This window comes from Sus scrofa, chromosome 1, assembly GCF_000003025.6.
Source record: "Sus scrofa isolate TJ Tabasco breed Duroc chromosome 1, Sscrofa11.1, whole genome shotgun sequence".
NCBI classification, from domain to species: Eukaryota; Metazoa; Chordata; class Mammalia; order Artiodactyla; family Suidae; genus Sus; species Sus scrofa.
In genome coordinates this window covers 166,087,243-166,100,692 of record NC_010443.5, presented here as the reverse complement: position 1 = coordinate 166,100,692, position 13,450 = coordinate 166,087,243, and the positions used below count along the sequence as shown (strand labels likewise).

Below are 13,450 nucleotides of genomic sequence, written 5' to 3'. Positions count from 1 at the left end.
CAACCTGTGCTGCCTTCTGTGCTGGTCCTAATAAGGTGGGTGGACCTTGGAGTTGGGGCCCCCAGGCCGGGCAGCCACCAGCCGTGGACAAGGATACAGCAGGTATCTGGGTGCCCAATGGGGAGAGCCCAGCTGTGCCGGGTCCAGCAGCTCCACTCACATCCTCAGGGGCTATGGGCAGCTGTGGGGGTAGAGCTCACACCACTGAGGAAATGGGGAGTCAGCAGCTTCTGCAGGAAGGGTGGGGGCTGCTGTGGTAAGAGGAGGGAAAGGAAGGAAAGTGGGAGGCTTCCTGGTGGAGAAAGTCACCTAAGAGGCCCCTTCTAAGCCCCCTGGGTAGCCTGTCTTGGGGCCAGATCTCCCAGTGCAGTTACCTACCCCTCACCCCCAGACCCAGCCTGAGTCCCTGGAAGGAGGGGAGGGAACTCTCACACATGAGAACTGACAGCACTCTGGCCTTTGACTCTCAAAAAGCCCTATGATGAGGTCCGGCTAGGACAGTGAGGCACAGAGCAGTGTAATGACATGCCAAGGTCACTCAGCAAATGGCTTGAGATCAGCAGGGCCTGTGTCCCTTCTGTCCATAGCATCCCCTGACTCTGGGGGTGGAGGTGGCTGTCACAGGGGTGCCATCAGGGCCGGGTTTTCTTTCACCTACAAGATGGTGTATGAAGAGCCTTAAGGCAGTGTGCCAAGTGCCTGACACCTAGGTGGAGTCTACCAGCCTCCAGAGAGAAAGACCCTGGCATCCCCTTCTGTGTGTCACCAACCCCTTCTTAGTGTCCACAGAGGGTTCCTAGGAAGGAACAATAGCGTTTGTCCCTTGGCTACAGAGCATCAACTTCCGGATGCAGGACTGTATGAAGGGGAAGCCCTTGTGCAGCTCTGGCCTCTCAAACCCCAAGCTGCTACCCGGCCCAGGGAGGCAAGCAGGCAGGCCTGGAACATCAGCAGAGCACAGGAAGCTGGAATCTGACCCCTGGCATTGGGCCTGGTCTCCATGGCAGCCGTGGATTTATTACCCGGGCCTCCACCCAGCTTGGTGGACTTTTGACTTGAAGTGGAGAGGAAGAGGAATGAGAAGGCGGTGCAGGGGACAGAGAGTGCACGGGTGGCAGCCGGAGGACCCTGCGTGATGGTAAGTAGGGGTCACTGTAGCCTGGCAGGGGCAGGGGGTGTTCGTGGGTCCCTCCCTGACGGTTTTTCTCTCTCTGCTCCAGGCCAAGTTTCTTTCCCAGGACCAAATTAATGGTAGGTTGAGTTTTCTTTTTCACTAGCAACTCACAGCGAAATATGGGTCTCATTAGGCGAGTTGCTCTGCTCACATTTTGTTGGTGGGTAGGAAGGCGGCTACAGCTTCGGCTTCAGGGCAGGGGGAGAGCTGGGCCCACCCATGGGCAAGGGGATGGCTGTTGGGTGGAGGCAGGTTGCAGTGGGGAGGGGCAAGGCTTGGAGGAAGGAAATGTCAGTGTTATGTTGTCAGTGTGATTTACAAGACAGTGATGGAAGAGGGCGCTCACTAGGTTTTCCTCCAGAACCTGCTGGTTGGGTTTAGGGAGGGAAGGGGAGAGGGGGTGGACCGAGAGATGCCAGCCACTGGCTGCAGCTGAGGGCCTGAAAAAAGAAGGGGCTTTGTCATTGGCTGAGAAAAAGGGCCCAGGTCTGCATTCTCTGGCAGGTTGCATCTACTCTCAGGGCCTCAGTCTCCTTATCTGTAAAGAGGGATCAGCTTAAGTGGTCTCTGAGGTCCCTCTGCCCTGTGACCAAGCCTAGTTTGGTGTAGGGAGCACTTTATCCCCCGGGTCCCCTTTATTTCTCACTGTGCCTGGTTCTGTTTCCCAAGGCCAAGCCCAGAGAGTTGGGTTACACAGAACGCAGGGGCCCAGATCTGATAGGGGAGGCCCAGCAGGGCTCAGGTTGGGAGGTAAACTGAGGCTTGCCTGGGCAGGGATTCCCGAGTTCTGGGTACCAGGAGCTTGATCTAAGAGGGAGAATGGGTGGGTGGATGGCAAGTTCCCAGTAGGCACCTCTGCATAGACCGCTGGATATCCTTACCCCAAAAGAGGGCCCAGAGCAGGGGCTTCTCTTGCCCAGATCTCAAGGCAAGACTTGGCTGAGTCTCACTGAGGCTGACAGCTGCACTGCAGCCCCATCACCCCACCAATACCTGGTTCTGAGCCTCAGTGACCATCCCTCTGGGGCCTCTGACTCTCCCAGAAGGAAGAAGGTAAGAGTGAGTCCCTTTGTATCCTAATATGTGACACAAAGAAAGTGACAACAAATGTTTAATGAATGATTAGATAGGGTGGCTGGATGGAGTGGGAAGACCCAGGGAACTTGGAGGCAGCAGATCTTGGCTCCAGTCACCTGTGAGCCTCAGTTGTCTCATCTGTGAAGTGGGAACAAAGACACTGCCTCACCAGGCTGCCATGAGAGACAGAGGATGTCAGCCATGAACCTGACATGGGGCCTAGGTGTCACCTAGATGTGTGCTGGAGCCAGCTTTCCCTGCCTAGCTTGAGCCAGCTGGTACAGTTTTAGGAATTTTTGGGAGCAGGTTGTTAAAATCAGCCATTAAATAATGGAAGATGAAAGAATGTTCCAACCTCTCTCTCTGCTACAAAACATTTTAAGATAGCTTTATAGCAATCAATAGTGCTGAAGATTTGACAGATTTCCATTTAATGAATATAATTTGCGCAAAGGTAACATAGTTTAATAGAAGGTCACTCATCAGGCTTAATGACAACATGGTCATTGGGAAAAGAGTTGCATTCACCAGCATGCCACCTCCTGTCACGGTTAAATTGAAACTGAGTTTGGCAAAGGGTACAAGAGCTGGCAGAACTCAGAGTCTGATTAGCTAGATGGAATGTATAATCAAGAATATTGAATATTTGTAAATTAGCCGCACATCCTAAGTCTATAAATCTTATGCTACGTACATATATCACCAGAGCTGGTTGTTACATTCGCCAGCACAAAACTGGTCTTATCCTAGGTCCCAGGGTAGGATTTTTTTCTCACTTTGGGGTATTGGTATTTGCAAGGGGAGAACCTAAAGGGGATTTTAAATTCAATTTATTGAAGCCAACTTGTTCTTTCAACAATCTGAGTCCTTTCTTTGTGCCAGCTCAGCTCTAGGCATTAAAAATACAGCAGTGCACACAAGAGCCCCAAATCTCTGTGCTCATGGGGCTCCCCTTGCAGGGGGAGGGGACAACAAAGGGAAGTAGTAAAAAAACCCAGGATGTTAGATGGGCAGCTTGCAGGGAGAAGAGCCGGGAAGGAGGGGAAGGAAGTGTGGAGGTCGTGTGGGGCCGGGGAGAGGGTGGAAGGAGAGGAGCTGTGTTGTTCCAGCACAGGATTCCAAGGTCAGATCCATCCTTCCAGATCTTTAAAGGCAGGAAGACAGAACATTTTTTATGTAACTGTTAGGAGATGGGCCCCTGTTTGACCCCAGCCCTCTGATACCAGGGGCCACAGGCCCTTCTGATGTAGGACACGAGGGAGGGGGGCAGTTTACCCGCCTGTAGAGCCTGGTGGATTCTAGGCTCCAAGAGTGTAACAATCACTTCCTGACAATGGCCAGGTGGGGACAGCTGTCATAGGATGAATTCTCAGGAAGGCAGAAGGCCCACTGCTCAATAGAGGAAAACCCAGATGGAAGATGAAGCAGGGTGGCCAAGAGAGGGCCCCAGGAGGGGCAGGGGGAGAGCTGAGTTCCTGCAGGGCGGCCCTCTCTGACCCCATCCCCACCGGCACTGGGCCTTCTTGGAGGGAATTAGGTTTTGCAGGAACCCAAGGTGGGGTTAGGCCAGGCTCTGGCTCTGCTTCCCCTGGGCCACTCCAGTCCCTGCCACCAGGTCCTGATGGTGGTCTGCCCCTCCAGAAGCCCAGGCTCTGAAAAGGTGGGCAGTTTCCCTTCAACCTCCCTACAGGCACAAAAGTAGCTAATTGTCCCTAAACCTTGCTGGCCAGATTGCTTTTTCTTAGCAACTTCCCTGAACTCCTGCGCTGCCAGTGGAGGCCTTCATTAGGGAACATGAAGAGGCCCTACCTAGGTCTGGGCTAGGGGGCAGGGCCTGCCTTCTCGCTTCTGCTCTGCTGCCCTCTGGTGGCTTCTGCCTGGGACTGGAGATCCCGTGTGGCCTCAAGGGCAAAGCAGGCTGCCCACTGCAGACCCTCAGCAGCTCCAGCCTTCCTTGGCCCTTCTGCACAATGGGAACAACAAAGGTACCACATCGTAGGGTCACAGTGAGGATTACTCAAGGGCCTTGGGGTAAAGTGCTCAGTAGTACAAGCTGCCATGTTAGCTTTGTTACCATCAGCTAAAGAGCAGCTGGCCCAGGCCTCAGGGACTAGCTGGGTGGCGTGAGAAGCAGGAGAGAGCAGGGCGCTGACAAGGATCATGCAGGGTCTTGCACGTTGTCAAGTGGTCCTCAAACAGGAACCCCACCCCGCAGGCCCCAGGGATTAGATGGGAGTTTTGACCAATTCTGATGAGAGCCCCAGGACCACCCCTACGCCTGGTCAGAACCTGTGAGGAGCCCCTTATCTTGCCCAGCTACTCGCTGACCTCACTGTGCATCAAGGGCTGAGGCCATGGGGAGATGCAGGTGGGGGCCGGCTCAGCTGGACTCAGGGGCTGTGGATCTGGAGGCCTTGGTTCTGACAGCCACTTTGCCTCCAGCAGGGGAGAGAGGGTTCGGGGAGAGCAGCAGGCAGGATCCTGGCAGAGCCTGGAAGGCCTGTTTGGCAGTGTCCCTTGAAGTCTTAAAAAGCAGGGCCAGGGCCTGTGTCAGAGCATATCTTGAGAGTCCAGCAGCCTGGAGGCCGGTGGCTGAAGAAGTGCTCACAGCTGTGATTATTGTCACCACATGTGAGAGACTCTCTGCCAGGCCTTCCCAGAAGGGATTGCTGGTCCTCCAATAACCCAGAGGTACTTTTTATCACATAAGTTTTCCTGCAAAACCTCCTACGAGTCTGGACCCCTTGCTGTGGGCTACTGATCTCCCTGGGCTGGGCCTCTCAAGGCTGAGAGAGGCTTTGCAGAGGTTTTTGTCAGTTGAGGAAGGGAGCAAGGAGGGAGAGAGAGGCGGAAGAAGGAAAGTCAGTAGAGGGAAGGGATAGGGCTGACATTCCGTTAAATACAAATTTCAGATAAACCAATATCTACTGCATAGTTAAAAGTAAGCCCCACGCAAAACTTGGGATTGACTTAACAATAAAAAAATAGTCATTGTCTATCTCGAGTTGACTTTACCTGGGCAGCCCTGTATTTTTCTGTGCTGTATCTGACTGCTCTAGGAGGGGAGGAGCAGGAGGAGGCCAAAGGAGCGGGGGGAGGGCCAGGGAGAGGATGGGGGGGCAGAGGGTGAGAGAGTGCTCCTGACTCTCTCTCTGGGCTGTGGCAGAGTACAAGGAATGCTTCTCCCTGTACGACAAGCAGCAGCGAGGGAAGATTAAGGCCACTGACCTCCTGACTGTGATGAGGTGCCTGGGGGCCAGCCCGACGCCGGTGGAGGCACAGAGGCACCTGCAGACTCACAAGATAGGTAAGTAGGTACTTGCCAGAGAAGGAGGAGTCTGGGCTGGTGGGTGGGTGCTCGGTCTAACAGCAGTGCTCCTGGGGAGGGCCCAACAGGTGGGGGCGGATGGTAGGGGTGTGAACAGCTCAGAAATTTGTGGGGCAGGTGGTGGTCAGAGTTCAGGGCTGGGAGCTGTGGACACATGGCTAGATGTGCTGTGTATGGCTCTGGCTTCCTTGAATCCTCACAGCCCCAGTGCCACCCCTGTCTCGGAGGGCCAGGGGATCTAGGCCATTCCAACAAGGTTGTTGCGAACCTGCAGTCCAGACAGCGCTAACATTGTTTTGAGAGAACAATGGCTCTTTACTATTTGTCATGTGCTTAGCTCGACAACCCAGTGAGGGAGGCATTATCCTAATCCAAGTTTTACAGATTAAGATCAAGATGCAAAGCACATTAGGTAACTTGCCCGAGTGCTTAAGCCAACACTGGGATCAGGCTTGGAACCTAATTCTTTTTTTTTTTTTTTTTTTTCCCCTCTCTCCTTTTTTGGCTGCCCCTTGGCATATGGAGTTCCCAGGCCAGGGATCAGATCCGAGCCACAAAAGTGTGACTTATACCCGACCTGAGGCAATGCTGGATCCTTTAATCCACTGTGCTGGGCTAGGGATCAAACCTATATCCTGGCACTGCAGAGATGCCACCGATCCTGTTGCACCACAGCGGGAACTCCTGGAACCCAATTCTAATTTCCAGGATTGACCTCCAATTCTAATTTCCAGGATTGACCTCCTTAAAAACAGTGCGAAACTGGAAGAAAAAATATATAGGAAAACCCACCCAAAACATTACCAAGTGTTTCTCTCTGGTGATAGAATTATAGATGATTTTCATTCCCTTGTTGTTTCCTGTATTTTTGACAATGGGAACATACAGGACTTTTTTTTGTGGTCTTGCTTTTTTGGGGCCACACTCGTGGCATATGGAGGAAGTTCCCAGGCTAGGGGTCAAATCGGAGCTGTAGCCAGTGGCCTACACCACAGCCACAGCCACAGCCACATGGGATCTGAGCCGCATCTGCGACCTACCCCACAGCTCACAGTAATGACAGATCCATAACCCACTGAGAGAGGCCAGGGATCTAACCTGAGTCCTCATAGATACTAGCTGGGTTCATTACTGCTGAGCCTTGACCGGAACTCCCATACAGGACTTTTAAAACCTGAAACAAACAAGGTTTTGTTTTAAGAGAAAGAGAGAGGGGTGTCAGAGGCTGGGATGGCTGTTTGCATTGGCAGGTGGACACTCAGGCAGGAACAATGATGGGGTGGCCTGGAAAGAACTCCTGCTCAGCACCTGTCTGGACTTCCTTTCCTCACCTCTCCCAACCTGCCTGCTGGGTTATCCTGAGGTCCCATTGGAGGGCGCTTGCCACAGTGCTGGGAGCCCAGCCTCGGGAGGGGTGGGGAGGAGCCTCTGAAGGCCTTAAGCTCAGTGATGGGGTCCTCAGTGACTGAGACCCAGCTCTGAAGGGTGGCGGTTTTCTTTGGTTTGTCTCCTCCAAACAGGAAACTGTGGTCAGAGGCAGTTCTGATTTCCTGCACTTGCCGTCCAGCGAGAGCCAGGGCTGAGGGCCCCCAGGCATGCCTGGAGGAAGGGCAGGGGCTGGGGAGGTTGAGGTGGAGGCTGCAATGAAGGGAAGGGCAGGTAAACATCCCGGGGAGGAGATTGAGGTTGGAGGCTTGAGGCCCCAGGTGGGGGGGGTCATCCATCCGTCTTTAGGGATGTGCCACAGTAGCTGCTAAAGAGGGACAGACATGTCAGTGCAATTCCTGCCAGTTCAGGTCAGAAGCATCTAGAAGGGAGTAGAGGAGGCAGTGCTTCATTCTGGTCCTGCCACTGCTCAGAGGTGACTCTACACTCTGAGCTCTTCTGTCTCCTTAGTGGGCAAAGTGAGATGATAACCTTGTTGGGAGGATTAAGTGAGGCATACCGGTGGTGGGAACTCAGCAGAACAGGCTGCATCCTCTTCCCCATGACCACTGCCACCACCATGGTGCTTCCAGAGTTAGGTGGCCCTTGAGCTGGCCATGAAGGCTTGGGCAGGAGACCATTTGGCTTCCCCAAGAGGAACCTTTTCCTCTTTGCTCACTCTGCTGTGTTTGGGGGTTCCCCCAGACAAAAATGGAGAGCTGGATTTCTCTACTTTCCTGACCATCATGCACATGCAAATGAAACAAGAGGATCCAAAGAAGGAAATTCTTTTGGCCATGCTGATGGCAGACAAGGAGAAGAAAGGATACATCATGGCATCTGAACTGCGGTCCAAACTCATGAAACTGGGGGAGAAGCTCACCCACAAGGAAGGTAATGGCCTGATCCCCCTCCTCCCCCAACAGCAAGAGATGATTAGGGAGTTTGGCGGAAGGCTATCAAAGCCCAATCCATGTCACCAAGGTTGTGCAGGCTCTGCATCCAATGGATGCCTCAGAAGGCCGTGACTAGATGTTGAGCTTGGTGAATTCTGGCCTTAAACCTGGGGGAAACCAAGTTGGGATCTATTTGGGCATCACTCCGTGTTAAAACTTTCACTGTGTGCTTTCATTTAGATTGTGACACTCCTGGGCACACTAGTGCCCCCCTCATACTGGTTAAAGCAGTAGGTGCAGTGTGTAGCTTATGAGCGGCAGAGCTTGGAGCTGCATGCAAGTCTATTAGACACTTGTACCCCAGCACCCCTCAGACTCTTTCCTCACACCATAGCTATCTTCTAGAGTTTCCGTGGCTGCCAAGAGTTTCTAAATTGAGGTGTTACTTTTGCTTCCTTTCCTCATGACCAAGCCAGTTTTTAGAGCTCTTCCAGAAGGTGTCTCTGGTGGCCATTGCCTCACACCTTCCCTGCCCTCCTGCCTCAGAGCAGGATGAAGGACTCAGGTCTTCTGGGAAAGCCTGAGGTCCATGGAAAAGGGCGACCCCAGTGCTGGGCCCTTTTCCAGCATTTTTCCAGCCTGCCGGATGGGCTCCCCAGTCCAGCCATAGCAGTCATCCCAGGTCACCGTCAGAGCCCACAGCCACCAACACCAGAGGCTGGGATTTCTAGTTAGGGCTCTGGGCTTGCCTATGATCAGGGGAGGAGGACACAGTGAGTAGAGGGAAAAAGGCTTCAGTAGCAACGAGCCTTTAGTCTTTCATTAAATCACAACAAACCATTGGAGGGTGTGTAAATTGTGGTTTGAACTAGATTTGAATTCTGGTTCCCCCTCCTTCTACAAGACCTCAGATGAGTTTCTTAACCTCTCTCACCCTCCTCTGTCTTCTCATTGGGAAACAAGGCTACAATAGATAATCACTAAGGTCCTTCCAAGAGCTAACATTGTATAAAGCAGTCTGCTGAGATTTTATCTGCAGTCACAAAGGCACAGTGCAAAGCATGTAAAAATAGCGCTGCAGAAGGCAGATGGAGCTTCTTCCCCCCCACCGCCACCAGCTTTTTCAGGCTGGCAGCTAGCACGATCTCATCTTTCCTTGTGGCTGTATGAACAGGAAAATACGGGCTCTCATTCCCTCCCTGGCTCTGTGGACACTGCTTGGCCTTTTATGTACCAGGTGGAGTGTTAGCAGAGGGGCCTTAATTCTTATGGTTAATGATCTCTAAAGCAATGTAACAGCCCTCAAACTAAACACATCTCTCACTTAACCAGAAAACAAACATTTCAAAGAAATTGGCCAGGGTTGCAGGCAAGCAGAGACTGATGTCCCTTCCGTTGGCTGTGGGAAATAGGAAAGATGATACTAGAAGTAAGACTCCTTTACTGTCGGTGATGAAAAAGCTTCGGTTTGATAACAGAAGCATCCTTGGAGCAGTTGAGATGGCTGCCAGGGAGGTGCTCTATGGGTTTACAAGGAACTGCCATTCTGCTCAGAGGGCATCCTTAGTTTCTGCTGCTCATCTTCAGGACAGTTACAAGCTGTAGTGGTTGGTGCTGGAACTCATGTTGGACCTGTCCATTTGGACAGTTTAACCAAGTGGTTGATGGGTATAAATAATATAAACTGCAGTCTCAATCTTAAAAAAAAAAATGCTGAGAAGTACTATCAGCTTAAGCACAGAGCAGGTAATTATACTTTGGAGGAGGATGGTTAAGCAGGAAGTCACAGGATACTTTCTAACTAACTGCCCAGAATTATGCGGGAGCAGTGAGACAGGGTTGTATGACGGTGAGGATGGTCCTGAGAGGCCACTGGGGGAAGATATAAGCTGGAATGGCTCTTCTTGGACAAGCTAGTACTTTGTACCAGGAAGCCAGAACCTGAAGAAACAAGTAAATGAATTTTTTTTTTTTTTAATATTGGAGAAACATCAGAGAACAAGGGCAATTTTACAGGCTTTGTGCTTAGGCACAGTTGAATTTATTTTCTCTTATACTACCCCCACATCCAAAACACACATTTCTTTTTTCTTTTTTTTTGTCTTTTTTTTTTTTTGCCATTGCTTGGGCCGCTCCCACGGCATATGGGAGGTTCCCAGGCTAGGAGTCTAATCAGAGCCGTAGCCACCAGCCTACGCCAGAGCCACAGCAACGTGGGATCCGAGCCGCGTCTGCAACCTACACCACAGCTCACGGCAACGCCAGATCGTTAACCCACTGAGCAAGGGCAGGGACCGAACCCACAACCTCATGGTTCCTAGTCGGGTTCGTTAACCACTGCGCCACAACGGGAACTCCCAAAACACACATTTCTAAAAGGGGTGATGGTGGCAGATAATTGTCACAAATCCCCCCCCGGGGTGGGAGACTTCAAGTTGGAAAGACAGGCACGCAGGCTAGGGACAGGCCAAAGCCTGATAAGGGGAGTGGCATGACGGAGTGGCAAAGGGTGTCTGTTCTGCAGGGGGCTGAGGGTGGGTTGTGGAAGGTAAATTCATGCCTAAGCTTCCTGGAAATGTTAGCACAGGGGTCAGATATTTTTCTGAAAGAAACAAAAAAAAAACCTGTACCATGACTTGAGTGACTGATTCCTTACCAGTATACCTGCTACCTGGGTCCTTGCACAAAGCCTAACTCAAAGTTGAATCCATAGTCTCTAAGGGGACGAGGGTGGATTGTTCTACTCACTGGTTTACTTCCTCGTCTATGGGAATGGTCAATTGGATGCTCAGGGAAGACCTCTGGGGAGGGCGCCCCCCATCCCCAACCCACAAGAACTGGATGTCCCATAGCCTAACACTAAAGCCAAACTAAAAAATTAATGTGATTTATTGCAGTGGATGATCTTTTCAAGGAAGCAGATATTGAACCTAATGGCAAAGTGAAGTATGACGAATTCATCCACAAGGTCACCATTCCCGTGCAGGACTACTGAATCAAGAGAAGGAGAGAGCCTCCCCTGGGCCTGAGAACTCAAACTGATGCATTTTTAAAAAGAAATGTGTTCCTTTCACTGGAGGGAGATGGCAAACCCAGCAAGCACACAGAGCTGACCACAGCGGAGAATAGCTTAGTAAGGAAACTAAATGACTTCGGCTATGGTATTAGCTAAAACAGCATGTATTTTAATAAAAGACTTTTTTGACTTTACTACCCTGAGTCCGGCCCTTTACACATGCATGAGCCTATGGTTTCAAGGTGGGCCAGGGTTCCAGTCCTGGCTGCCATTTCCCAGCTATAACGTGACTTTGGGCAAATCATTTCACCCCTTAAAACCTTAGGATCCTCAATAAAGTTGGATTCCTACTTCTTACCTCATGGAACCTGTTGAGGATGGTCTTGAAAATGTCTTTGCAAATTGCAGAGCACTGTGTAATCCTCAGTTGCCAGGGTAGGTTCCTCCTAAAAAGGGCAATTTACCAAAAGAAATATATCCCGTATCTGGGTTCTGGAACCATCTTGCACATTCCCAAGATAAAGCCAGTGCTAGCTGAGAAACAGCAACAAGCAAAGAGCTCAAACAAACCATGGCAACATTTCTTGGAGCACCACAGGGCCACATGCGAATTCTCATTCCCAATGCATAGTGATGTTCAGAAGACTCATTCCTCAACAGAATATGGGCGAAAACAGGTTAAAACAAGGCAGCATCAGCTAAACCCTGGGAAGCATGATCTTACTTTATACCCCAAACCAAAGGAAACCAGATGTAATGAGGTGCATTCACTGAGGCTTTGCTGAGTTTGAGAAGACCCTTAATGATACTTCAGGATTTTGAGTGTTCCCCTGGCACATCAGAGAGGTTCACGGAACTAGGATGGTCTGTTCAAGTGGGCAGAATTGATCACAGGGTTCAAGCCATTTCCTCAGGACTAAAGGAAAAGTATAAGGGGTGGAACAGGCCATTGCCATGGCACAGCAAGAGCTCCAGAAAACAGCAGTAGGGGTACTGGTCCTGCTGGGAGCTTTTCCAGCTCAAGCGGCTTTTTAAGTTAGTTATGTAACCAGGAGGTGCCAGGCTGGTGCTGGCTGTGCACTCATCAAACTTGTGGATCCACTGCTAGTGTCAGGACAGCCCTAAAAAGGGCTGGAGTCACACACCAGCATGTTGAAGGGGGAGCAGGGCAGAACTCTAAGGACAGAGATTTTCATCCTTATATGTATCGAAATTGGGCTCTCTGGGCTGTGGCTTCATCTAACGATGCCGTAGTGGCTAAAGCAAAAGAAAACCAAATTAAGAGGGAGGTGTGTCCCTCAGAGATTTACCCATGACACAAATCTAAGGGCCAGACACAAAGGAAACTGCAGGGGAGAAAACAGTCATGGTGCAACTATCTCACAATGCTGCATGGCTTCAGACCAAATGGAGGGCCTGAGAAAGGAGAGCTGCTTTTGTTTCCCTAACAGCGTAACTGCCAATGGAAGTGAGCAGGGATTCCTAGGAGCAGCAGAGCAGGCTTTTGTGGGGGGAGGCAATAAAAAGCCTCCTAAACCACAAAGTAAGTGAAGTTGTGATTGTCTAGCTGGGGATCCTAGGTTCACAGTTACAAGAGATCCAGGTTTTGTGGGGTCTAAGGACCTGGAAGAAGCCGGAGCAAGTGAGGGGCCCCAGTGCTCAAACTTCATTACCTTCAAGGTAACTCCACCTGTGAGCTGGCTGGTTAGATGTTGGCACCCCACGGAGAACCAACCGCTCTATTTCACTTTTAGGCAAGGCTCAAGGGTCCTAGCTCCACATCTCTTTTTAACTCAGCATGGATATGAGGAAGTTAGTCCTGCACAGCCAATCTGGAATGTGAAAGATTGGATAGTAGATAGCTGTGATTTAGATGGTAGAGGCAAAGCAAGTTTTGGGCTATAACAGTGAGGGTATGTTCCTCCAAAACTTTACATCTTGATATGCCACATACAATGGTACCTGTATGGTTTTAAAGCGCATGTTATTAATCTTATTTGCCTAACAAGAATCTGAAGTGTACCTTGCCAAAACACCCAAGTGGTGTGCAATGGCCATTAGAACCTGGGGCTCGCGTCCACTGACTGTGTTTCTAATTATGGATGTTCAGTGGGTAGGATTCCAAGATCTTAGATGTTCTAGTGACTTAAATCTCTACTCCAGGAAAGGCTTTGACACCACCCCATGTCCAGGTTTCATGCACATTCCTGAAATTCCACTTGGTTTACCCAGCACCTAGTATTGTTTGCAAAAAAGGCCACAGTGCTCTTAACAATCAACTTGCAGATTAATTAAACAGATTTAAAACTAAATAGACTCTGGGTCATTACAAAGCTAGCCAAATTTGAGTAAGAAAGGGGAACGATGGCTGTATATTCATTACTTACCCTCAAAGCATGTTGCAAGAGAATGGGTTACTTGTCCTGCTTTGAAATTTCTGGATCAAAGGGGCCCTGGAAGCACAAAGCATTGTCACTTTTTCTCACAGGGACCTTTACCTTGTATACGCAGCAGTGCATTTTACAGAAGACAAA

General features: G+C 50.6%; 1 protein-coding gene across 1 annotated transcript; it reads left to right on the top strand.

Moving 5' to 3' along the window:
* On the top strand, nucleotides 899–11,110 carry CALML4 (calmodulin-like 4). The gene is given in 5 exon segments (NM_001244619.1): nucleotides 899–1,138; nucleotides 1,221–1,251; nucleotides 5,418–5,558; nucleotides 7,710–7,898; nucleotides 10,798–11,110. Coding segments are annotated over 5 exon segments (462 nt in total). The 5' UTR covers nucleotides 899–1,135; the 3' UTR covers nucleotides 10,896–11,110.